This window comes from Prunus mume, linkage group LG3, assembly GCF_029339155.1.
Source record: "Prunus mume cultivar Tortuosa linkage group LG3, ASM2933915v1, whole genome shotgun sequence".
In the NCBI taxonomy this organism is placed as follows: Eukaryota; Viridiplantae; Streptophyta; class Magnoliopsida; order Rosales; family Rosaceae; genus Prunus; species Prunus mume.
This window is the reverse complement of record NC_142700.1, coordinates 10,227,264-10,254,860: the sequence shown is the minus strand read 5'-3', so window position 1 is coordinate 10,254,860 and position 27,597 is coordinate 10,227,264. Positions and strand designations below refer to the sequence as shown.

At 37.6% G+C, this 27,597-nt stretch overlaps 2 protein-coding genes and 2 pseudogenes across 21 annotated transcripts; 1 reads left to right on the top strand and 3 right to left on the bottom strand.

Moving 5' to 3' along the window:
- Window positions 1-2,201: 2,201 nt before the first annotated feature.
- Window positions 2,202-12,899, top strand: LOC103325682 (BTB/POZ domain-containing protein). 19 transcript variants are annotated; one of them, XM_089048346.1, is made up of 12 exons: window positions 2,203-2,520; window positions 3,468-3,594; window positions 4,247-4,751; window positions 4,858-4,988; window positions 5,090-5,520; window positions 5,716-6,861; window positions 7,179-7,331; window positions 8,190-9,170; window positions 9,268-9,341; window positions 9,849-10,131; window positions 10,911-11,013; window positions 11,365-12,899. In XM_089048346.1, exons 1-8 carry the CDS (start codon window positions 2,420-2,422, stop codon window positions 8,632-8,634), a joined length of 3,039 nt encoding a protein of 1,012 aa, XP_088904472.1. In that variant the 5' UTR covers window positions 2,203-2,419; the 3' UTR covers window positions 8,635-9,170; window positions 9,268-9,341; window positions 9,849-10,131; window positions 10,911-11,013; window positions 11,365-12,899. The 19 variants fall into 19 exon arrangements, with proteins under 19 accessions (XP_088904479.1, XP_088904476.1, XP_088904475.1 ...); XM_016793205.2 differs by having other exon boundaries at window positions 9,846-10,131; XM_089048353.1 differs by having other exon boundaries at window positions 2,202-2,520; window positions 5,716-6,565; window positions 6,659-6,861; window positions 8,190-10,131.
- LOC103325751 (glycosyltransferase 6 pseudogene) lies at window positions 11,184-12,604 on the bottom strand (annotated as a pseudogene).
- Window positions 12,900-15,108: 2,209 nt separating the features above from the next.
- LOC103325681 (putative glycosyltransferase 7 pseudogene) lies at window positions 15,109-16,876 on the bottom strand (annotated as a pseudogene). Its single transcript, XR_016125084.1, has one exon. The product of XR_016125084.1 is annotated as a putative glycosyltransferase 7 pseudogene (transcript).
- Window positions 16,877-18,767: 1,891 nt separating this feature from the next.
- LOC103325680 (topoisomerase II-associated protein) lies at window positions 18,768-27,272 on the bottom strand. The gene is made up of 5 exons (XM_008227858.2): window positions 26,724-27,272; window positions 25,875-26,011; window positions 25,074-25,124; window positions 22,343-22,406; window positions 18,768-21,779 (listed from the first exon to the last, which is right to left on the bottom strand). Exons 1-5 carry the CDS (start codon window positions 26,809-26,811, stop codon window positions 19,627-19,629), a joined length of 2,493 nt encoding a protein of 830 aa, XP_008226080.2. The 5' UTR covers window positions 26,812-27,272; the 3' UTR covers window positions 18,768-19,626.
- Window positions 27,273-27,597: the final 325 nt, after the last annotated feature.

The window sequence follows — 27,597 nt, the reverse complement described above, 5'->3', positions numbered from 1 at the left end:
ACAAATAGCTGGATATAAAGCTATATAATGTGTCATGAAGTGTAATCCCTTAAATAAAATCCCTGAAGGATTGTAATTGCATAAAACAAGTCTCTAAAGGACATGTGCCTGGAGCACAAATTTTGTACTCAATATTAATATATATAAATTGCCTCTGTGAATGCATTAATTATGATATGGTTGCAATACATTACAACTCCTGAAGAATTGATAATTGATTAAAACTCCTGAAGAGTTCAAGAAATATTTGTCTCGGCTTGAAGATCGAGAATTATGCCAACGAGATTCTTGCTTATACTAAGAAAGTATTGAAGCATGTTTATGTGGATTATCCGTTGGGCACTTAAATGATTATTCTAGAAGTATACTGGACCGGATATTATATTTTCCAAATAGAGTTTCAACTCCATCACCACCACTTTGGGATGATGTGAGACATATTTGATGTTATCTCCGCATAAAACCATATACGGGCATATTCTTTCCAAATGTACTTACAAATAGCCCAGGTTTTGTTTGATTCGTGGACTCTAGAAATTTCTATAATTTACATGGAGATAGCTCACTGGAAATATATTTGTTCACTCAACTACATGAATTGTTGATAGCTACATCATTCACTCAGTCTGAAAGATCTTCCCTCTAGAAAGATAGTCTTGAAGGTATCATGGGGAGATATTCTTTAGGGGAAGCATCCAACAATATTACAAGATTGACTCACAGACGCAGTGTCAACTATGACATTTAGAAAGATGATCAACAGTATGGCTTAAAGGATATTTTGCCAAGCATCAAGGGGAGCGTGCTGTCAATAAAGATCTTCACACACTGTACTCTTTTTCCTTTGTCCAAGTTTTTATTCCACTGGATTTTTCCTGACAAGGTTTTAAAGAGGCAATCTCACATGCTTGTCAGTGTTCAGTATACACATGACAAAGTTTTACATTGACAAGGTATTTCATCAGACGTTTTTCTCTCATCCTAGCTTTTCTCTTTGCAACAGAAGACCAACAACCTCCTTCCTCCATCCTGTGAAGGTATGCTCCCTATTTTTTCTTTGATCAATATCTCTTTGGGTTTTCTTTTTCCATGATTTTTCTTCATCTTGTTATTAGGGTATAGTTTGGGGTTACAGGTTTTACTTGTTATTAGGGTTTAGCTTGGGTTAGGGTTCATGCTTGTTTTTCTTTTGAAATATCTATATACGACTTTATGAAAATTGTTCATTGAATCACTGGATAGGAAATTGAAATATAGTAATTGACAACCTTTCTATAATCAAACAAAAAAACTAAGACAAATTGAGATAAACAATACAAAAACGAAAAGCCGAAAATTAACTACAACTTTTAAATGCTGTTTTGGAAGCCTAAACGATCTCAAAAGCCCAAAATCCACCATATATCACAACAAAGCAGTCTATTTGACTCGTGGCATCGTTCCCTTTTCGAAAAGGTATTATATGCCCCAGTCGGACCTCGGATGCCAAATCTATAAATTCCTACTGCGTCCTTTTCTCATTCTTCACTCCAATTATTCTTCAATCCATTCAACCATTTGTTCTACATCATTCATGTGTGTATTAAACATAAGATGTGTCTATTAGGATCTATGGTTGCTTATGTACATTTTTTGGGATCAACGTTTGTAGTGTTTTATGGGTTTTGTATATTTTTTATGCTTTATTTTTTATTGATATGATAAAATTCATAGATGCACCACTCAAATGGAGTCTGAAAATACATAACAAGTAAATGGAAAAAGGAAGAGCAAATAAGATTATAACGCTTGGAGTGTTGAAGAGAGTATAATGTTGTTGCAACTCATGGTTGATGTTGCATCCCGTGGATGGCGTGACTAATTAGTTGGCTCTTAGCATTCATTTTTAAAAAATATGTTAAAGAAATTATAGAAGTCTTGAATAAAAGTCATATAAATCTTAAGAAAATGTATTAAAAAATTATATATAAATCTTTTGAAAGTCTATCAAGTTCTATATGAATTCTAAAGTTCCATCAAGTTCTATGAAATCTGACACTAAAACACAATCTTTTTAAACGCTCTAGAATCCTAATTGAATACTCTCAAATATAAAAATAAAATAAAAAGAGGAGGTGATCAGCTCCTCCAAGTATAAAAATTTAAATTTTTTTAAAAAAATGTAAAAAGTATACTAATTATTACATTATTTATCCCAAAAAGACAACAGAAGTTAGAGAGGAAGAAAAATAGAAAAAAGAAAGTGAGGTGTCTGGTGTTATGGGTGATGGCGGTAGCGGCAACTTCAGAAACAATTGACGCTCAAATTGGGCATTTCAACTTCTAAAGATTTTGATTTTCTTGCACAGACCAAACCCTTCTCTCATTTTCTGAGGAAGACGCGACAAAGAAGAGAAACAAGAAAAAGAAAATAACAAAAATGGGACCTTCGAAGCACGGTACGGACAATAACAGGGGCCTCACTGGGCACGCATACACCCTCTATCAGCGTTTCAATCATGCTCTCAGCCTCGGTAACAGGTTTGCCTCACACCACTTTTATCCTCATCCTTCAATTTCAGGCTCGGGTTCTGTTTTCATATGAATTAGAATGAATACAAGTTCTTTTTTTGGGGGGGGTTTATCTAAGCTCAAGAGTCTAAACATGGTTCTTATGTGTGGATTATCTAGTAGGGTATAGCGAAAATGGGTTCTTTTAGCCCAACCCACGTGAGCTGTATGTTGAAAATTGATTGGCGTATGATTGAAGACAACTTCAGGTGGTTGGAATTAAGTTTTAGTTGCAGTAAATGTAAGGTCTTATTGAGGGCTCATGTGGCCTGGTCTGCTGGTCGTCACCTTAGTTTGATATCACCTTGTGGCGTTCAATTTTGAGATTTTAACTTGGCTTCAACGCAATTTAAGGAGATATCCCAGTGATTTTGTTCCATGCACACCATATTGTGTGACTTCCATTCCCACGATCATCGTGCATTGTGCATTGTGCTTTGTCCAACCAAACCCTTTGCTCCAATACAGCACCTGTTAGTGGCTCAAGTAATTAGGAGACCCACCTTGCTCCAATATTTTCACAACTTAACCACCTTCTGGAGTTGATGGTTTAACTTAAAAGTCCTTATTGGAACTTAAGGAGATAACCTGCTTAATATATCCAATTCTGGACGATCACCGATCCTATTTAAGACATTTGTATTTAATCCACTATTCATAGCTATGATTGGGTGCACTAACATTTGGCATTTCTAGAGTCCCTCAGATAGGGCTTGTTATATCCCTCATCAATTAATAAACAAAGCCACTAGTTATGAGAGTCTACTTAGAGTTGAATAGACGTCATATATGGATAATTGATTCAGTTATGACAGAAGAGGCTTAGTTAATTGAAGTCCAGTGTTGTATAAAAGATGTGTAGATTGATTGCTACAGCTAGCAGTATTATTCTTCCTATACTGGCTTGTGTCTTGCAGATTTTGTGGTGACAAGGCAAAAAAATGGCAGTGTAAGGATATCGAGATACAAAGACATGTGGTCCACTCAATAGCTGCATTTCTTGATTATATTTCTGGGGATACGCTGCATCACCCACTTGTGAAGGTATAACAATATTGTTCCTTTACAATCTCTATGGATCAAACAATTTAGTCTTTTATTTATTTAGTGGAGCTTCACTATGTTGACTGTTGTATTTAGGTTGATCATCAAATTTTATTCATATCACATTATTAGACATGGAATTTTAACCCCTAGTAAGAAATTTTTGAAGAAAACAAATACGTTGAGTGGAAAGTAGGTGTGCAGTTGCAGAAACCACCTACACCTTATTATAGGAAGTTACATGTCATAGGTTGATGTTAATGAGCATCAGCACGATCATGTTGAAGTATGATATATGTTAAATTGTATTGGTATAATTTTTAGCTCATTGAATTACATGTAGCATATGATGTAGTCTGACGGCTATCGTCCATGTCTACGTATGGGCTTGTTTTGGTATGCTATCTCTTGAAAACATAATTTGGTCCTAGCTAATTGAAAATTTGAACAAGACATGCTATGTTTGGAGTTCTATAACATCAGTGGTATCCAATACTATCTTAAAGCATTTCCTGGTTCTCCCTAATTCAATTTTTGTACAAAACATTATGTTTCTAAGATTCTATAATGCCTTGTTGTAATTTGTATCAGTTCTGAGCTGTATATGTTTTCATTTTTAAATCCTCTCATCATTTTCTCCATCAATTTTCAGGCTTCAGTTTCTGACATCGTCGGTGCATTGGTTTGGATTCTTCAATCTAACAAGGGAGCCATGTTGAGCATGGCAGCAGATGTGACATTAAAATTAGTCAGCATTTTACCCAAATCAGTACTGCAGATTTATGCATTAGATCTTGTTAATCCTTTGTCATCTTTATTATCTTCGCATCAAACAGAAGTTGCTATATCATGTGCTGCAGCACTGAATCTTAGTCTTTCAAACTTCAGTACCAAGAGTGGAAAAGAAGTTTGGGATGTTCTCGGGAAAACAGAAATTGTACCTCAAGTTATAAGTAACTTACGATGCTTTCCTGGATGTGCAAAGCCAGTAGAATATTTCCAACAGATGGCTTTACTTTTGAGTACAATACTATGGTGGTGGCCTCCATCTAGGTTTTCTGTTTGGAGTGATGCTGAACTGATGAAAGGTTTAAATGATATGCTAAAGCTAGATAATTATGGAAAAGCTGCAGTTTTGAAGTTGTTTTCTTCTATAGGTATTAAACATTCAATCAGGAAGAAAACCATTTTTACATGTTGAAATTTTATCAGTTAGCCCTATATTCTAGACTGTTTGGATTAAGTTTCTATTAATTTTTCCAGCTTTATGTGCTCATGGGACCAAGAAATTATTAGAAAGTGGAGAGGTTCTTGAACAGATGGTGCAATGCATGGACAACTCACATCCTCATTCTGTTCGAATTGAAGGATTCAAGCTAGCCCAATGTTTAGCAGTGCTAATTCTATCTTGGTCTCCTTATAAGAAATCTTGTTACTATAGTTAAAGGGTCATAACGATGTTTTAACTCAATTTTCTTTTACGGTTTTGTTTCAGATAAATGAAATTACCTGCTTACAAATGATAACATTATGTTGCAAGCCTATTATCAAAGCCATAATTTCTGGAATGAGTGAGTTGAGCTCAAATTCTAAAAAGGTCTCCAATGACCAGATGTCTTTGCTAGAGGAGGCATGTCGCTTGGCTCTGATTACTCGTTGGACGGGGGAGCATCACATTCATTTATGGAAACAAGGGATTGACAAAATCCTCCTTCGTCTTCTCCTTAATTTTCAGAACCAACCGCACAAACATTCCATGTCATTGGATGAGCAAATAGCTGCTGCTAAGGAGGGTCTCAATGCCAATTATCTTCTTATTCTGAGGAGTTACATTTGGGATATTCTTGGATGGCTTGCAATACATTGTGGGGAGGATTTCCACCCTGAAAGTGAACTCTACATTAACATCCTCATTACATGTGCATGGTAAGGCTTCATCTGTCAAAGACCTTCCTCATTTTCCAGACCTTTATTTATTTATTTATTTTAAAATATCTTGATACAGTGTTCTTTGGACTCCAAGTATTGTTTATATCAGGTGACCCTGCAGTTGTCATTTTAGTTGATATCTGATAGATGGTTGCTACTTTTCTGATTTTCATTCTCCGTATTCTTTGATAGCTTGACCTTTGTTGATGCAATTCGAAAGTGGCATAAAATATATGAAAAGGATAATGCTGGTGTCTTCAGAAGTGAATCAGCAACGAGGGCAGTTTTGATGATGATTTATTCTCCTTGCAAATACATTGCATCAAGGACCAGAACCATATTGTCTGAAATACTAGAGCCAGATGGATTGGAGTATCTGAAAACCTTAGTGCATTTTCTAAATAATCTCTCATCTTGGACTGAATTTGGAATGCCAGATAGACTCCAAGTTATCATTTATTTAATGGGGTTCGCATGCTATTCAGGTTTGCCACAGTACCAAACCTGGGTGGTCAAACGAAGAGGGGTAAAAACATTATTGGCTCTTATGAGGTGGTGCTTAAGTAATGATTTCCATTTAGAAAGATCGAGCTTTGCTCCACATTTGCATAACGCAGTTTGTGAGAGGATATGCTGTTGGGTTTCTGCAGAAGACTGGGAAGGCAAAGACATTCTTTTATTTTACAGTTTGTGGGGACTGGCTGAGTTGATACAGCATTCTCTATGTATAGGAAATAACCAAGACAGAATTTCTTGTGAGATGAGACATATAGAAGCTCAACTAGTTAGCGAACTTCAGGATATCTGTACCAACAGTTGTGCTCCTGGGCTGCAATGGTATGCTGCATTTATTCTTAGTTACTTTGGATATTATGGCTTTCCAGGAAAACATGCAAAAAGGATTGGTCAAGCACTTAATGAGAAGGATGATGCTGATATACAACTCATTCTCGCAAATGGGGAGTGTTTGAGTGTCCATGGTGTTGTGCTTGCAATTCAATGTCCATCGTTACTGCCTCCTGAAGTGCTGCTTCCTGGTGAGGTAACATCTGATTATTCTTCAGGGGGAGGCTCTATGGGGACTTGTAGAGGTTTTCATAAAGACATAAGATTATCTGCTCATGTTGATCACCAGGCGTTGGTGATGTTGTTGGAGTATATCTATTTGGGATATCTTCAAGCAGGAGATGAACTTGCAAAAAAGTTGAGGACTCTAGCCAAACGCTGTAATCTACAGTCTCTGTTGCAGATGCTGTGTAGAAAACATCCCAAGTGGGGCATTGCTTTCCCAAGCGTAGATCTTAATGTAGCTCTGGGTCCATCTGGACATTGTTTCTCGTATGTTTTCCGACTTTAATATCTACATAGGATATGTTTTGTTGCATCACATCAGAATTGTGTTTTTTCCCCCTTTCTCTATTTATTTCTTTGTTTCACATTTGTGCCTCCATTAGGAAGAGTGCAGTACTGTGGATGATGTAGGAACCTGAGTAGAGACAGGGGCATTGTTCAAATAGAAGGCTTCTTGGTTTGACAATGCAAAGGACATTGTTTCCTAGTATAGACCATGTTTTATATTCTAGCTTCATGCTACTAGTTGGTTTTCCAAATGTAATAATAGTATGTTAATAATATTTGTTTAATTTTGGTTTCAGGGATGTCATACTAGAAGCTAAAGCAACTGAGCTCTTGGGCTGGACATGTGGTGTTTGCTCTCTACCACGGCCACATATGCATGCTCACAAAGTTGTATTGTCATCAAGTTGTGATTACTTGCGGGCCTTGTTTAAGTCAGGAATGCAGGAGAGGTACTTGCAATTTGTCTTTCTATATAGACAACACACAGACCTGCACATTTTTTATTGAAAGTGATTATGTATATGGTTATTTTACATTACTCCAAAAATTTTGTATGTTGAGGTTTTGAGAAGTGGTTCTTCACATTGGCTTATGGTTAAAATGGTTTCCAGCAGTTTCAAGCATCTTTGGCAGGATGTGGTTGTCTTTTAGCAGAGAAGATGTTGTAGAATTAAAATGATTTTACTTACATAAAACTGTTAATATTGTTGTGCGCATATTTCCATAATGAATTTCTAATATTTTGTAATATTATAAATGTTGTTGTATAGAATTATTATTAAATGTCTACTATCTTATTGGTAAAACTGTTTTAGCTTGTTAAAGTATGCTCTATACCCTTGTATTCTCAGAAAGAAAAAGGGATGTATTGTTAATAGGAAGTAAAAAATCATTGATGTGTTATCCTCCTAAAGCAAATAGTTTGGAGATGAGAGTTATGTCATTTACCAGATTCTGTGGCTACCATGTATGCTTCTTATGGGAGCCATTTGGCTGTTGATTGCATTTGCATATCTGGGTCTTTAAGTACAACATTTCATGGCAGTGCTTTTGTGTTTCCTTTGTACCTTCTGTCAGGGGTTGGGTGGGTCGATGGAGAGGTGGCGCCTAGGTTTTTGATTATTTATAATTAGTTTCACATCTGAGCTGAAATTTATTTTTGATTTACTTCTCCCTATTTTATGTATTTAGGTGCTAGTTCTTCTATCACTTGAAGCAAAAGAATAATAGATCCTTTTCTTTCTGTGCTTCTTTGCATATATGCTGCAATGTATCACTCTTCCTTAAATATTTCTTCATACTTGCAGCCATTTAGAAACCATAAAGGTTTCTATTAGTTGGGAAGCAATGGTTAAACTAGGCGACTGCTTCTATTCCGGTAAGCTGCCAAAGCCTCCCTCTGGATGTTTATGGAACATTATGGATACTGGAGAAAAGTTGCACGAGCTACAGCCATATGTAGAGCTTTTTGGGCTTTCTGAGTTCTGGCTCATGCAAGATGTTCAAGAAGCATGCTCAGATGTAATCGTATCATGTCTTGGTTCTTCCAGAGAGTTGTCCATTAAAATACTACACGTTGCTGCCAATTTATCTGTGTGGAAGTTGGCCGAAGTTGCAGCAACTTATGCCGCACCTTTATATCGCCAGCTATGCAATTCTGGTGAACTTGAATCGCTTGATGAGATGCTGGTTGAAATGGTTCGTGCAGCATCTGTTCAACTCTCTCAACAGGGTGGTAACCATTCTCAGTGATTTAATTTTCATTCAGATTGTTCAGATGATTGAAAAGATATGGAACTGTGAAAACGACTAGTTTTTTTTTTAAAGATTTATTGTGCAATGAAATGTCAATTCTGTTAATTTTCCTTGTGTTCTTTTCTGGGGAAGTTCTTGTGGAGTTAGAGTATGACCTCATCATTTTTTGACGTAAATCCTTGTAAGGAATTGCCTGCTTGAGATTTGCTAATTTTTTTCTTGAGGGCAGATTCGTTCTGTGCTTATTATTTTGATATATAATGCTCCATATGTAAGACTTATCTGTTTTGACTCCGAAGTCCCTTATCCAACAATTATCACAATCTTTCCCTCTCCCTTGGAGGCAGCTTAGCTACTTGGGGTCAATAAATAAGCCTGTTCGTTAGGTGACACTGGTCAGTAAGATCCTCTCACATTGGCCAAAGACATGGGATGACCAGAATGACGGGTTTATGGGATGTAGAGCTGAGCTTCCAATAGACAAATAAATAAGCCAGCTCTTTCTCTACCATTTACAAAATTGGCTTTGGCTGGTGAGTAAATTATTTTGGGGTTTCAGTGGATCCTTTGATCTTTCAGATTCAAGTACTTAGAGAAACTTGAGTTTATGCATCCGTCCTTTCTTTCTAGGGACGAGTATTCAGGTTTCCTGCCAATTTGCAGTCTCCTCTCTTAAATCTATCCAAGAAAGGCCTCAAGATTGTGTAAGATTGTATGAATTTTGGTTTTAAAAATTCTAGTGAAACTTGCTGTAAGCTCTCCTCTTATGCTATAAATTTAATCAGCATTTTTAAAATCAATGACACTTTGGCTTTGCTGGTATTTTTCATGTCCACTTTTGCATGCTCAACGTTAGACAGATGAAAAGTTTTCCTTATGAAGTAAGGTTCTTCTGTAACTTCAGTAGTCTGAGAGATGTCCAAGGACGTAAAAATTTCAATTTCATCAGTGTTCCTTTTTTTCTTTTCTGAGGGGGAGTGGGGATGGTCACAGAAGGTTGGTGGGTTAGGCATTTTTTGAAGAGATATTTCTTTATTTCTTTTTTCTCAGACTAGGGTGAAAGTGTGACTGTTTTGAACCCTTCAAATGTATTGCTTTGTGTTTGATGGTATCTCATGTTATTTCTTGTGTTTCAGTAAAGCAAGCTTTGACTGTATCACCTAAGCAGATGTCACTAATTCATATGTTACTAACTCTTATGCCTCTAGCAGGCTAGCAGAGAGGACCTAGTGCCTAAAATTTCAGTCCTCCATCTAGCAGATGAGGAACATTGCTACACACAGGGGGAGAAGTGTGATGGTAGAGGATGGATATCTCTATAGTAGGAGAAGGAACTCCACCATTCAGCCTTGATTTTTTTGTGGTGAATATCTTAAGTTCTTTTTTTCCCCCTCCTGCAAAAGAAATAAATAGGCATCATCACTGCCCTTGAAGTGAAATTAGTATATCATGAGTGCTCTCAGAAATCAGATATGTGTCCATTATTCTCAGCAGGTTGATGCTCACAATCTCTTGAACACTTTTGTTACCTTTTCTTTTGGGATGTTAACAATCTAGAATTTAGAGGGTTTTGAAAAACGCAATTTATCTGTCATTTTATTTTCCAGTAATATGTGAGTTATTGCAACTGAAAACCTTTAATCTTGTTTTGAACCACATACACAAACCCACTAAAATACATATTCATTTAGTTCAATTAAACTTCTACTAGATCAATGGGGATCCTGGTATTAAAGCTGATACAGAGTTCTCTGGTATTGGTAACAACAAACTATAATTTTGTATTTGAGAGAATGAATAGTTTTTCCTCAGTTGATGTATTTGATAGTACTTTTATAATATTGATTTTACTTTTCATTACTATCAAGTCTCTGGGTTTTTTTCTTCTTTGGAAACTTCCCTGATTTTACATTAAAAAGATTAGATCCAGTTTCATCAAATTTTGGTTTGTAATTCTTCATGTTTTTGAAAATTTTGAGAAACACAGTGCATGCGTGTGTTTGTGGGAGTGGGATACAATGTCATTTGAGATATCTTCATTTTTATAGTCATATTTATGGCTTCTTTTAATTAGCAAATAGAAAAAGATCATGAACATTAAATTATTCTTTTAAAATCATTGAGAAATTCATATAAGTATATGTGCTATTAGTTGTGAATTTTTCGAAGTTTCAAAATATGACGATTTTAGACTTGTTCTCATTGTTGTGCTGTTTTCTTTATTTCCTTTGAAGTTTTATAGCCCTGAGCTATGTGCCTTCTCTCTCTTACAGTACTATCATTGATGATGCCTGTGCATAATTCGAGTGGAACAGGAAGAAATAAGATCGTCACAGCTATTCCATTAATGAAGTTGGGTTGTAGAATGAGGACAAGGTATGTTACCAACTTACCAATTACAATGCCCAGTTTATATCTTGGCTCAGAAGACCCTGCACATGTATACCCAAAAAAAAAGGAATCGTGCACATATCACAAACCCAAGTACCATAAAATTATCAGGGGTTGATGGTGGAGAAAGAAGAACAGATGTAGAATTCAGGTGGTGAATGAAAAACAGATACCAATTAATCCTAATGGACTGTACTGGTAAACCTTTGAGAAGAAAGTCTTCACCATCATGACAGAAGAATGAAGGAAGAAAATATTGGAAAGAGGATGAAATAGGACTAAACCTGCCTCGATCTCATAATAATTTGAAAGTTTGGGTAAGAGTACAAATTGCAGAACAGACGAACAATCACTCAAGCTGGGAAATCAAATGGCAGGTCACCAATGACAATTTGAGCAGGTCGGGATGCACAAAGCCAAATCTGCTACGAACTTGACTATCTGCATAGTTCAAAGCCTTCTGCATCCCCTTCCAACAAGCTTCCCAAGTGTAAGCAGGGTTGTGTTCCCCACTGCAAGGCTCACACACGGTGAAGTGCGTGACAAAGGGCCTTCTGAGTTTACGTGAAGTGCGTGACAAAGGCCTTCTGAGTTTATCCTTCCATTAGCCCTTGTTCTTCAGATATTGCTATCTGATCGTTCCATAGAACAAGCTCACCTTCTATGCGTGTCTCCTCCTCAACATTACCTCCTCTCTATCGATCTCCATGTACCTTTTGGTGATGTTGTCAAGACCATCCACTGTTCCCAACCAGTACCCATGGAGGCTGTACTCATTCTGTAAATAAGTCTTGTCTGCCCGCTTTTCTTTCTATTCTATTAGAAGATAAATTGGAGCCAATTGATTGTCTGACTGCGGAAATGACTTCTCTTTGAACATTGACTTTTGGATTCGGTCCCATCTTCCATAATCTGGGCTCTGTGGCCCCATGCTGGTTCATGCATCTATGAGGTTCATGGACCACTGGCAGTTTCGTATCAGGAACACCCCCACATTGAGACATGTCCAGCTTTGCTCTTTGTATATCAGATGCCACCAGCCATGCACAACTAGGTTATGGTCTTTATATCTCTCTAGTAGGAGCTTAAACTCCATGTCTGTGAAGATTGCATCTGAATCGACCCACCAGATCCACTCCACCTCATGATCCGCCAACATGGTAGCACGTTGAATCTGCAAGAGTCTACTTTGTTTTTGGAAAACTTTAGCTGCAAATGATCACCAACAGGGTTGCTACACGTGGAGGGCTGAGACCCAGTTCAAGAAGAATCTGATCACCTACGCCAGCAGCAAACGAAGGGTGATGCTCCAACCATTCTCTGCGCTTCCTATCCCAGTCTTCAACAGGTTTCCCAATGGAGTAGATGAGGTCCTGATCATCATAGAATGTAGGCTCAGCCAGGTCGTAGCCCAAGTAAAGGCCTCTGACAGCTGTATTCCCGGTGATGACAAGAGAGCCCAAACCAAAGATGCTACTCCTACAAATCGAAACCCATCGGCAATTAAAGAAGGAGCTTTGTGCAGAACTGAGCGCCTAGATGATGTTTGTAGTAGAGGGAAGTCCGGTGAACCCATTTTCAAGAAAGCTCCTTCAGGGCGTCTTTGTGAAATAATAGCAGTGCCTTTGTGGTATGCTGATAGCTTTGTGTATGTGTGAGCTTAAACTTGTAAATACACATAGCAGAGAGTGTAAGCTTGAAGGTACTACTGGGTACCACTACTGTGAGGCAAGAAGCCAATAACCTACTCATCAGGTCCAACTGAAAAATATTGTACAACATAATCACCAGATGTGGTACTGCATGTGTCCTTTCGAGATCCCGAATTTGAAATAGAAGTAAATATTCGTTTGGGACTGTTTCTCTAAGAAGTACTTCTGCTCATAAGCGCTTCTAACAAAAGCGCTTTTATAACAAGAATCTTGAATTTTCATAAAAACATTCAAGTACTTCTTGGAAAAACACTTGGGCGTGCTTCCTAAAGAAGCACTTAGCAAGTGCTTCTCCAGAAAACGTTTTATGACTAAAAGCGTTTTAAACTTTTCTATCAAACGTTGTCGAAGTCTTTTAGTTGTCGAAAGCGCTTTTAGCCGTTCCAGAAGCACTTCCAAGTTTTTATTTTATGGCCCATCGATAAGTAATGTGTATACTGACAAATCTGTCACACAAGTTAACAGGAGCAACTAAAATCAAAAAGAAGCGCAATTTAATTCGAAGGAAATATACTAACCAATCAACAGATACAACTAAAAAAATATAATTTATATCTTGCAAATCAGATACCAGACTAACCAAGGCATCTCCTCAAACCAACTTTTAAGAACAATAATGTACAAAGATACAAAACCCAACTCATCTGTGTGGCGAGAAGCTCAATTTATGTGAACACCAATAACCTACTCAACAAGTACATCTATTTTACATTTCTGTCCACCAAGGGCTCATACCAAACAACCAATTGCCAAGCTTCATGCCTTCAATGGAACATTTGCAGGGTACATAACAAACCTAGCTTATTCGATCATACACTTGCAAAGTAAAGAATTTACATTAATGTTACACAGCTAACTCATTGGTGCCAAACCCATCCCAACCAGAACAACACGAATAAGCAAGTAATTAAAAAACTAGGGTAATGATTTCCTCACTCTAATTTTATCTACTTACACTCCTTTTTTAATTATAAAATGGAGTGTAAGTGGATAAAATTGGAGTAGAAATCACCACTCAAAAACTATGAGGCACTTGATATGCACGCTACATCATTGCATTATAAAAATAACCATGTTATACAACCCAATGTTATAACGTTGGGGCAAATGTGGGGTTTTGTGACATTATCCTTACTTCCTACTATCAATTGTCACACAGTAAATATTACATTTTTTAATAGTAATTTGATATATTTGCATTGTATAAATTTGATATGTTTGCATTGTATAAATGAAGAATTGAAGTTGCACTGGCAAGATTGAACTGCATTACTGATGCGCACGTAAATGATTCTTGACCATTGATGCATTTTGAACTCACAATGCATCACTTATCAGATCCAGTCACGTGCCGCAACTAACTGTAGCATTATCCAACACTTCAAATGAAAAGCATTGTTGGGTTTTGATGCCCTTGTTATAAGCCTGCAAATTCGTAGAGGGCATGGCAATGAAGGGAGTGATGAGTTGCTGTCACTTTGGTTGAATGCTAGTGGGTAATGTATACAGTAGAATGGACAACGGAGGGCCCTGCTGATGGCAATAGGAAATGGGCAATGTGTGGAAATTGAGTGTCACGGGTTTGACTGAGGCTGGAGCTTCATATGATTTTTTTCAGTAATTAAGGCGCTTTCAGCGACGGAATTGGTGTTGGGTTGGAAAATGCTTTGGCGGGGCGCTCTTCCCTTTTGGAGACCTGGCATGACAACGAAATTCATATGGACCCTGAACTTTATGGCCTTTAACTCTTTAGCATGGGTAGGTCAAGCAAGCTCTCCACTAATTGAGGCCATTCAAAATATCATGTTTCATTCATGGGTTATCAAGTCTGGATAAAAAGTACAGTTAAAGTTTGGTTGGAAGATGGGTTTTACAGTCTCTTTATATTTTCAAAAATTTCTCTTTTAAACCCTAATATGGATGAGATTCGTGTGAGACTTCTCTTAGGTGAGACCAGTAAAGCTGAGAAAAGAAGACTCGAATTAGGCCACTTGGCCTTGCACTCAAGTTTGAATCTCCTTCTTATTATATTATATTAATTTAGAATAATTTAGACTATCTCTTTGTATAAAAAATAAATAAATAATAATAATAAAAAACCGAGAAAAAAATGGGGTTTTATTTATGTGACTTTTCTTGCAATTTATACTTTTAACATTTTGGTGGAGATTAGATTGTTGTGATTAGAGTAAAGTTCAAAAAAATTCACCATAATTTACACTTTAACATTCTTACTCACAAATCCATTCTTAAAGAGTGAAAAAGAGGAGAAAAATTAAGTTAATACAAAGAGCATGTAAGACTTATTTTTTTCTGTAAATTGTAGCTACTGCATATAATATGGCTGAAATGAAGAAGACAAGCAATATGAGCTTAAATTTCATGAGCTGTCTGGTGTCTTTTAATGTAAGAATTTGACAAGAACCCAACTTTTCAACATAATCCAGGAGCATCTTAAATGCAGCCAGACTCACAAAGAGGCTCTTCTTCTTCCATATTTACACTTTCTACTGAAAACCCGAAAGTACAAATTGCAGGACAACAAACAAACTGAACAATCAAATCACAAAATCAAGCAGGGAAATCAAATGGCAGGGGAGACACCAAAGATGAGTTAAGCAGGTCTGGATGCACAAACCCAAATCTGCTAAGCACTTGATTGTCTCCAAAATTCAAAGCCTTCTGCATCCCGTTCCAACAAGCCTCCCAAGTGTACATGGAGTTGTGCTCTCCACTGCAAGGCTCACAGCCAGTGAAATGTGTCACAAAAGGCCTCCTCACATTCTCTTTCCAAAAGCCTCGATCTTTCATATGCTTCTCTCTCATTGCACCATAAAACAAGCTCATCTTCTCTGCATGCCTTCTCCTCAGCAAATCCACCTCTCTGTCAATCTCCATGTACCCTTTGCTGATCTTGTCAAGCCCATCCACTATGCCCAACCAGTACCCATGCAAGTTGTACTCACTCTCCAAGTAAATCTTGTCCGCCCACCTGTCCTTCTCTTTTATGAGGAGGTAAATCAGAGCCGACTGATCATCTGACCCAGGATATGCCTTGTCCTTGATCAATGACTTTTGGGCTTTTCCCCATTTTTCATGGTCTGGGTTCTGTGGGCCCATGCTGGTCCATCTTTCCATCAAGTCCATGGACCACTGGCAGTTCCTGATCAACAACACACCAGCATTGAGACTTGTCCAGCTCTTCTCCTCATACAGCATATTCCACCATCCATGCACAACCAAGTTATGATCTTTGTATCTCTCTAATGGCAGCTTGAACTCCATGTCTGTGACAACTGCATCCGAGTCGACCCACCAGATCCACTCGGCCTCAGGATGAGCCAACATGGAAGCTCTGAGAAGTGGGTATTTGGCCCAAAAGCCAGTCCCTTTCTGGTTCAGCAAAACATTGTTGTAAAATATCTCATGCCCATGAATTCTACAGTAATCAACTTTGTTCTTGAACAGCCTCAGCTGCAAATGATCACCAACTGGGTTTTTGCACACGTTTGGCTGAGACCCAGTTACAAGAAGAACTTTTTCTTCACTTGCAGCAAAAGAAGGGTGAAGCTTGAGCCATTCTCTGCGCTTCAAATCCCAATCCTTCATTGGTTCTTCCCCGAATGCGTAGCTGAGATTCGGGTCGTCGTAGAATGTGGGCTCAGACGGGTCGGAGCCCAAGTCTGGGCCGCAACCACCCGTGCTCCAGGTGATGATGTTGTCGATGCTGGTGCTGGGGTTGATGAAGGTGAGCAGAGCCCAAACCAGAGACAACGCCATTGATGCACCTCCAACAAAAAGAAACCCATCTGCAATTAGAGAAGGGGCCTTGTGAAAAACTGATCTTTTTTTAGGTGATTGTTGAAACAGAGAGAATTCTGATGAACCCATTTGCAAGAAACGCCCAATGCTCTCTCTCTCTCTCTCTCTCTCTCTCTCTCTTCACTCTCTGAAAAGAGTAGCTTGCCCTCTCTCTCACTCTGTTTTTGTGATTAGAACAGAGTGTAAACTGGAAGAGGCATTAAATACCAAAAGCTTTGTTTATTGGGTGCCAAAGTACCATAAGACTTTCATGAAACGGGACTATCACCGCCAATAATACCATTACACATCGCATAGCATTATTGGCCGGGAAAAACAACTAAGTTTTTCTCACCGAAGTGCTTTATATAGGTCACGTGGAAAGAATACAAATTTGAGTTTTGGTCCAAAGTTGAATAATTTGGGTGGAGATTAATTACATAATTAAATAATTAATTGGTGCACACTTTGTTGGCTTAATTGCTCTTCTCTTTTTACGGCTTGAGTGTCGGCTTAAATTTGACCACCGAGACAACGTGATGCCCCCTCTATCTGTTTTAAAGTCGGCACATCACCTTGTGGTTAATTACGGAGCCAAGATTGCAGAGTTTGATTGGTGGCTGAGGTATTAAAAATAAATAATGAGATCCCCAATATATTGAACCTAGCATGGATTATTATTTTCCTTGAATTATTTTCATGTTTCTTGGAAGCATGGGCCATTCTATTATTATTTTACATAAAGAAATTTATATATATATAGCATGTCACGTAGACCTTGTTTTGTGTAATTTATTGTTTTCTTTCCATTTCGTATGAACTTGCACATGGTGCTTATAAATGCACTGTTTTTTTCTTTTTCTTTTGCTTCTTTTTCTTTTGACCTTTTGGTATTTTATTTTCAATATTTGGGGTAGATTCTGAGTGTTGTGTTTGAGTGCTTCAAATACCCAAAAGAAGAAAAGGGGAAAAAGAAGGATGGGTTGGGATCGTATTCTTTGCAGGATCTACAAGTTAGGTCATTAGCACAACTTGTTCTTGGCTGAGGCCTTTGTTTGACACGAGCACAGGGCATCAAAAACTCAAGAAAGATGCATAATTTAATCCATCGCTTTGGCACTAACTCTTGGGTGAACTAGTGACAAGAACATTTGGGAAAAGAACGTCCGGCCTTTTTTATTTTTAGCCTTGATGTTACATGCAGAGTGAAAATGATGGAACACCAAACAAACACCCTCAAAATTCCAAGACTGAAGCATCTTGACCATTAAAAACCCATGCCACATTGATATCAGGTCAACAATACATGTCATTTTTCTACATCACCAACATTAAACTACTTGAATAGATTTAATCATAATTGTACGAGGAGAGCCAAGTTTCTCCGGAAGGAAACCTTCAGAAAATTCAAACCCTTCCAAAAAAATAATTAGGTGTAACAGTCACCCACCAAGTGTTACTAATTCATGTGATATAATGTGTTCATATTTTAGGGTGTAGTACTAGTACATAAAACACATACTATATATATGTGTGGACAACGCATTCATATTTTAGGGTGTAATATTAGTATATAAAACACATACCATAATACTATAACACCTAGTTAGCATTTTTCCATTTAATATTTATATTATACACCTATGTACATATTTTTTAATAATACTTTTATTTTCCATATACGCCTTAAATACTCAATAGAATATGCTCGTTTAAAAAACAAACGTACAATACATATATTATACACATATATACATTATTTTCACATTTAGTACACATTTTTTACACAATTTTAAATAATACAAACAAAATTCACACATTATACCCTTATTTTTTACATATTATTAAACAAAAATAATATATTTAAATATTTCATAAATTATATTAAAATATTACAGTGACCTAACTTTCCCATGCCGTATTTTATTAACTATTAATGTAGGTTCATTTTCCAAGGGCTATAAACGAGGATTACACAAATTTAATTTTGTAGAAGGAGCAGCTTTTTGGTTTTCAATTAGTAGTTTGGGGCATTGTTTATTACAATAATCATGTAATGTACCCATCCTTTAAAACAATTACACGACCACAATAGATGAATGCAAATATAACATCTAACAAATCAACACTACTCCATTCCATCTCAAAATCAGTCCACCCACAGTTTAATAAGTAGTGATATGAGAACTTTAGCAATAGACTTGGAACAAAATGAGAAACAAAGGGTGTCTCTAAAGACTGCACCAACCAAATGGAGCATACTATTTTCTTAGCTCAAAATCCAACCTTCACATAATGAACACACTACATGTCTAGAAGACTATAACCTTTATGTGCATGGCCTGTTGCAATTACTGTAGAAGAAAGGAACATAACAAAAACAAAGACCTCCATCCAACATTCTCGAATATTAAAAACGGTAAATGAATGCGAGAAGTGAGAGCAGCGCTTCTCAATGGTAAACTAGCCCCAAACCTAATAATTGCGGGTTCAAGTCGCAAAAGCAATCTCTGTAAATGGCTGTGTTACTGTCTTGCCTCCCCAAACCTTGCATCAGTAAGAGCCCCGTGCACTGGGTCACCCTCTTTTTACAAGAATGTGGGAAATCAACTGCACTGAACACTGTACATACCATACCTCCCACCTACATCTCTATTTTAAGGATTCCACAACAGAGCATCAAAATATGTCCTCCTACATCTCTATTCTCAGAATTCCACAACAGAGCATCAAAATAAGCTCCTAAGTCGAGGAACACTATCTACTTCACCCACCCCCTCCTAAAATATATATAAAAAGGAAACCTGTACCATGCGATTTGAATACAAAGAGAGGCTTGCTTACAAGTTTTTTTTCCAGAGAAACAAGAAATTAAGTAAAAACATATGAACCTAAACTACTAAACTTACCCGAATCATATATATGCCCTTTAACACCCACTTTATTCGCTTAAGATGTTGCATTCACTCATAAGTAAAAGCACAAGAAGAAAAGAACCCAACAATTTCGCAATCCAACAGAATGCCTTCTCAAATCCCTTTTTCTTCTCTAAACTCTGTTTCTCACATCTTCACATGGTTTAGCATCAACTCAGCACAGACTCAGAATTCATGTGAGTACCATTTCCTCCATCACGATTGTTAGATGCTCCTATGGGCATAGACCGCTGTGTGAAATCCAACAACATCTGTCTCTGGTGCTCATCAGTGTGAGGAAGGCTTGCACGCAACAGCTCAACTGGCATTTCACGACTAAAAGATATGGCTGTATCTGCGCCAATAACAGGCACATTTGGAGGGGCCTCCATTAGCCGTGACTGCATTATACTATCATATTTATTTACACAATACTTTGTCAGAAGGCCAAAGAATTCATCAAAAGAGGCCTGCCAAAGTGCCCGATTGGTCACATTGTAGTTGCTTGCAGCATGAGGATCAGTTAAGAGTTCAGTCGCCCTCTCAAGAACTGAATTGAGAATAAGGGAGGCCCCATCTCCTGCAGGGCTTCCAAGGGGGCGAAGCGGGGGTTGCTCCGAGGAACAAACCACCGCTGCAAGACAGGCACTAAGTGCACCAAGGTCCATACCTCGAACACATGATGAAACAACCCTTGCAAGAATATTTGAAATTTCTGCAGTCCATGAATCAGAAGGGAGGGTACCAAACAGGAACCTTAGATGACGAAAGATGGCCATACAGACTATTCGCATGAGCTCACCACCTGGAAAAAGAAGCCGGAGGTACTTTGCTAGGAGCTTCCGGCCCTTGGGAAGAGAAACTAACCTTAGGAATACAAGATCATCCTTAGGGACAGGCCCAACCGTGTGGCCATTGTTGCCAAGTGGGTCAACCAATTGAAGAGATGTTGCAAGCCCTTCCAACAAGGCCTGCCGCCTACGCTTCAACTGGATTCCACCATCTTGGAGTTGATTGAACTGTAGAAAACGATCAATGTCATCCACATCTAGGAGAAGACATAGCCCATCCTCAATTGCAACTCTAGCGGCAAGCATTGGCTCCTGCTCTAGTGGCTTCTCAGAAACCTTTTGTTCAGTGTTGCCAGGACTGGATGAATTTGGAGGCTCAACTTCAAGAAGAGGACGAGGCCTACGTATTGAAGAGAAGGGAACCCTCCCAAGAGCATCTACCTGGAGAAAAGCATGTGGCTCAGTATTAGCTCGTGCTCGAGGAGGAAGATCCCTTAAGTTAGTTGGGCAGAAATGATGTTTCAACTTTGCCCCAGCAGATTTTCTTGCAAGGCAATACTGGTGGTAATAATCATCCACATATGGGTCATTGCTGTGTGTAGCAGCTAGCTGCATTCGGAGTATACCCTCAATTTCATCAGCTGTCATATACTTGGACCTAAATTGTGGCCACCCACCATCACTCCTATGGCTACTTGTATCAAAGCCATATTGAGAAAAACGCATATTTAATCTAACTTTCTGAGCGGATTTTGGCCTTTGATCTCGAGAATCACCCATACCGAGCATTGCTTCAAACTTGCTCATCACGGGCAGGGATGGAGAAAGATGGGGGTTAAATAGTTGAGACTGCATCACTGACAACTGGTTAAATGATGGCTGAACTGGATGGTGCAGTCTAGGAGGTTGTGGCTGTGGCTGTGGCTGTGGCTGATGCATCAATTGTGGAGGCATTAAGCCATTCTGATGAGATAACTGTTGTTGCAATAAATTGTTTAAAAGACTGGGATGATCTCCATATGCGCCACTTTGGTTGGCCCATTGCTTTAGGGGTCGGCTATTAGCGGAGATACCAGAAGTAAGCTGAGGCAAATTTCCACCAAAATGTGATCCATGAGGTAATCCAGTCATTTGAAGTTGAGAGTTAGAGTAAGGAGAGTGGTTTGGTGAAGATAATCCCCCCTGGGGTCCACCAGCAAGATATGGGTTCAGGTGGCTTGATTGGCGGTTTGGCGAAGCCTGCTGAGAGATGCTACCTGGGGGAGGATATGAAGTGAAACCAGATTTTGGCACCAGAATTGGTTCACTGGAAAAATGTTGATGATGATGATGCTGCTGCTGCTGCTGCTGCTGCTGTTGGGGCTCAGGATATGAAGAAGTTCTGTACAAAGGCAATGATTCTGTGGGACGTGCAGAAGAAGAAAACGGTTGTGAAGACCATCGTTTCCCATCCTGAAGGCTTTCAGCATCCAATATATCTTCATCAATCCAGTTAGGGAAATGTTCCTGTGCCCATTCAGCAGCAGATGAACCTGAAAGAAACATGTCCTAATTAGAAAGTTTATAAAAATCAACATACAATATATTCAATACGAAGTCCTCAAAGACACAGCAGTGCCTTCACTTTTACGAAATTTTCATGATGAATTGCAAGAATGGTATAGGTACTACTGATATCTTGCAACAGAAACAATAAACTGAACATTCATCGATATTGGATTTCAACTCATTCTAAACACGGCATACCTCAAGTTCAATTTTCATCAACGCTAAAATACACTAGAACTTTTCAACAGGATAGAATGATGAACATGTCAAAACCAAACGGTCAAAAGTAAATATTTTCACTCTAGGTTTCACGTCATAACATAGCATAGATTCAACCTAACAGGAACTTACTTGAATATCCTAGCTACTTCTATAACTTACTTTACTAGATTTCAGCAGCAACCATTAAATAAGAATAAATGCGGATGATTAAAAAAAATGAAGGCTTTGCAATCAACTGAAAGGAATTGAGAATGTACAGGACCAGTTTTGAGGCAGGGTTACAGCAACATAGCAGCAAAAAGAGATATGCAACATTTTCACTCACTTTCTCTGGATCCTCTATCACCAATTACTCCAGCACGCCTTGTTCCACTAACATCTTTGTTTAACTGAAACAAAAGAAAAAAAAATATGTGACTTAGAGCACAAAAACAAGAGGAGACATTTGGTATCTGACACCAGTAACCAAAATTAGTTCTTTATATAAACAATTCCAGACAGATAACAACTATATTACCTAGACCTAAGCCTCAGGGTACAAGTCTATAACTAAAACCCAATTAGCCTATATATATATATATATATATATATATATCCAACTGTAGGACAAATAACTAAGATTTTACAGACTTGATCTTTTAAGAACAGTAAAGCTAAAAACTGTAACAGTAAGAAACTAAATAATTCTTCCACACTTGTTATACCAGCTCTCAACCCCAAAAATGTTCCAATTACCATAGAGTGCAGCTCCTAATAACAACTAATTGTGATGACAACTAAAAGAGAAATAATCAAGAAGAGGAAATACAAAAAGATATACATCTAGAATTGACAAGCTCCAAAAAAAGGCTCCATATCAGAAGCCTGAGGGATTTAAGATGTTCCTTTCACAGAAACTATCAATCTCAATTAAATATATCCACAAAAGACCGAATGATAAAGTTAGGGTAAAACTGAACAAATACAAAACAAATTTTTTCGAGGAAACACACTTTTATTATGTGAAAAAATGAACACTGCCGATTACACATGAAACTAAGATAATCACGTTCAACCTAACTTATAATGAACACACAGCTGCCTTCCCGTCTATATAAATAGCACGACAGGAAGGGTCCCTACATTCATCTGTAACTGATCATGCCCATAGAGAAGCCCAAAACCAAACTGTCTCCCAAAGTTCTCCCCAACAGGGCCCTTTATATCTTCAGAAACATCTCTCCAACCATGATGCCTCAATAACTGCTACGCACATAAGCCTTTTGCTTTCTTCCCTCTCCCTAACACTTCCTGTTGTTCATAACGTATAGCAAAAATCCTCTGGGGACTACCCAGCTCGGCCTCACCTCTAAGAATACTCTATGCCACAAATATCATGCAACATGACAGAAAGGAAGGCATGCGCAACACCTTCTCCCCCTTTTGCACAAGATGCACCAATCTGAAGGTAGGTCCATTCTAGGCCTTCTTTGAAATATCACAAGTATTGACCTTCCGATGTGCCACAATCCCAGAAAAAACCTTCACTTTAAGTGAAACCTTTTACTTCCAAATCTGCAGAAAGGCGATAGCATCTACATTATCACTCAAGTACTTGCCAAAAGATTTGCATGATAACTTATCTGAACATCCTAGCTCATTTTCTTATATCAGCCCTGTGTGGAGACACAAATGCACCCTTTCCAGGATCAGCAACAAAGCTGACAGCTATCCCACTTCCTGCTCATTCAAATTCCTTCCAAGATATTCCGTAAATGTAAGAACCACCAGCCTTGAGATAAAAACATTGTGATACCTTGGTAACAATACAACATGGGAAATAGAGTTCCCACAGATTGCAGCAACTTGAAAAAGATTTGACCCCTTGAGAAATATGCTTTGACAGACTTCTGCTAAAGCTCTGAACTAATTTTCATCACCAAGTGCCATAAGCCTCTTCTTCCAGGGTGAGAATCTCCAAAGCCACTGCCCTAACAAAACTCTTTTTTTTTTATCACTAAGTTACCAATACTCGGCCCCTCTTCCAACATGGGAATCTTCAAGGCCACCTTCTTTACAAACAGTTGCCAAATACGAATGGCTCTTGGATTATCCCCAATGGGAGACCCAAATGTAAATTTGCCAAAATCCCACTCCACAGCCCAAATAATCGGCCAATAATTTAACCTTTTCTTACCGAAAATGTGTCACAATAATGCAAAACTACAAAAATGATGAAGTGAATGGATCAAATAACAGGAGCAATTAAGCCATATACTATTGGTAAGACTTAAACCTAAGGCCTAGTATCTTCTCTTCTGCTTGAGGAGGGCAGTAGAGACATTACAGCATTGTCCCCTCAAGTATATACTATGAGATCCTTCAATCACCTAAGATTCATTTTTCTTTATCAGTTGGTCTATACTCCGGCCACCGCCAATAAGGATGATGCCATTGCAACGCTCCAAACTACTCACCCAACCCACCTTTAAATACCCCAAATAAAAAAACCAAAAAACTAAAAACAAAACCTGTAGTCTATCCCTCCATGAAAAAACCTAGGGCAATGACACTACCACAGCCATGGCCACCGCCGTCCAAAGTCTAAGAATATATATACCACACTTCACATCGTATCTTGGTGGCCTGGAGGGAAACACCACACTTCATGTCATATCTTAACATACACAAATTCAAAAACGATGAAATAATTCAAATCCCTATTTTACCAATAACCGAGTTGACAGCATGTTTTTTATAAAAGAAATTAGGAGAAATATAAGACTCGTTGAAATAAAATACAGGAATCTAGGAGACACTAAACACTGTTTCCCCACATTCATCTTGGTTCCCAAAGTACACAGCTCACATTAAGGCCATTATTTTACATATACTTAATTGTATTCCATGCATATCATTAGAAAATTTGCAATCTTGGAATTCCTCACTCATTGTGAAAAAGAAAATTGAACACAAAACATCATAACTAATTCAGAAGATGCTTCATGTTAATCCAGAATATTAAACAAAATCATGCATTTTGACCACCTGTATCATCAAATCTGTAGTAAACTAACCTTTTCAAAGGTTAAAGACAGATCATCAATATCAGATAGAGATACGTCACCCTGCCAATAAGAAAACAACAGTCAGTTCAACCAATTGGAATTTCTTGCACTCGGGCATTATCAATCAATATCAAAATTTACACCCGCCCCCTTCCTGCCATTGAACAACTACTACAGTGAAAATTTAGGAAGAGAAGAGTTTCTTTCTTTTGTCATTTATTCCACAAACAAAGGAAACTCCTAAATCTCCTGCAAAAAACAATGAAAATCTACACAACTATAAAAATTCACAGAAAAGCTTATCTAATCAAATTTCCAGCAAGGAATAAATGGAGTAGTAGGCCAGAAAGGAAGAATAAGCAGAGGCCAGTAAGGCAACAAACAAGGGTATTCATCTCTCAGCAGAAACATGATGACAGAAGCAACTTCTAAATCTTTTTATGAGTTTATAACATCAAACATATATAAGTAACAGCATGCAAAGGAAGCAATAAATCCACACCCAAAAAAACCTAAACGAGTTTCTTAATCAAAATGCATAACCCAATTTAATTGAATAACAATGAAATCTTTCATAAATCTCCCAAGAAGTACTGTTGTGACTTAAAAGGTCTAAGACTCTATCATGCAATTTTGAAGCAGAAGAAATTCCTAAAATTTTGAAAAAAGTCACAAAAAAAGAAATATGATTTCATGACATCAAGTCCATATAACTTCCAAATACTAAATAAAGACATTCACTTCCCAAAAATAATAAAAAAGTTGTTCCGAAGCGATTGTCATAAAAATCAGTGAAGAAAAAGGTTTAACCTGTTCTCTATTATATAGAAACTCTTCCTCATCAAACCCAACTGGAGCCTCCTCTTCATCTAAACCTCCCAACTCAACTTCCTCAACAGAATCTTTACCAAAAAATGCATATTGCGATGCGTCAAATACCGCATCTCCTGCACAAAGGAAGAACTCAAAGTCAAAAGAAGAATTAAATGATGCTCCAAATAATTGCATCGTGGAGGAAGAAAAAAAATCACCTTTCCAATAAAGCACCATGCAACTATATATTCAACAAGCCAAACAACTCATGAAAAATATATTGCTGCGTAAAACACATTTACACATAGAATTGAAACTTGTATGCAATTAACTACATAATTGATTAAGTTGGGGATTTCTTATTTTTAAGGAACTATTATGAAGTATGGAGACCTCAGATTGACTCTTGAGTCTTACTAACATTCTTTTCATCTGAAAGACATTACTGAAATCATATTTATACTTTCAAGTATTGACTGCAACAAAATATAGGTGAGCACCGTCCAAAACTTATTCAAAGCTTAATATGAAAAACAAAGTAGTTTATAGCGACAATTAAACAACAACGCATCAAAAAGAGTCCAAACACCAAAGTGAACGACACCACAGAGGGTGGCCGAAAACCCTTCGAATTCAACAATCCACACTATTCTTTTTGGCTTATAGTAATCAGTAGCAAATTCCAATAACCAATTCAGGGTTTAAAATTTCTCACTTCTATTGTCAGTTTTCTCAGCAGCTAAACAGAACCCAGATCTATAAAACAGACTACAACCCACAAAAGCAAATCAAAGCAGGAAAAAATAATAATAAAAGAAGAATCTCAGAAAGCTAAGAGAAGCGAACCTGAGGTATTAAGTTGCAATTGGTTGAGATCTTGAGGGACGGAGCAGGTAGCCTCTTGAATACTACCCCTACTCTCAAACCCTTCCATATCCTACACTCTTCTATATCTCCACTGTATATTTAAATCTAATCAAAGAACACGAAAACAGAACTGAACCCAGTAAACTAAAACCCTCACAATAATCAGTAACTGAATCTCCGAAGCAAAATTTGCATCTAAAAAAAGAGAAGCAAAAACCCTTTAAGCTGAAATTTGTGCAAGGTTTCTGCTAAGATGGTAACAGAAAAGCTAGTGAGAAGATCTGTACAGTGGGTTGGGTACAGGTATTCATGGCTTTAGCAAAGCCTTCTTTTTTCTGGGTTGGATTTGTGAGACGAGATAACCCTAGGTAGGGATAAAGATTGAGAATTTTTTTTTTAATAAGTTTATTTATTTATTATTAACTGGAATTGGATCGATAGACCGATAAAATAAAGAGAGGACGGTGAGGTGACGATATATTTATATATTTCTGAGAATGGTTATTGTTTAAAAAAAACCTCGTTGTTGAAAATGATAAAGCATTTTCACTCATTTATCATGGCAAAAGACAAGGGATGGCAAATGTTGTTATTATTTCACATGAATAGTGTCTATCTGACATAGTAATTTTTTTATTAGTATTCCACCCATTAGCATGGCAATCTAAGAACAACTATTATTCACATGAGATATAAGAAGAGAAATTTATATATAGTTTTGGTGCGAGAAGTGAAGAATATGGCTAAACATTTATAATTTTTTTTAAATCTGAAATTTTTGGTTTTTATAGAACTTTTTTTATTTTATTTTAAAAAATTTGTTGCTGACGTCACAGTCCTCAAACAACAGCTC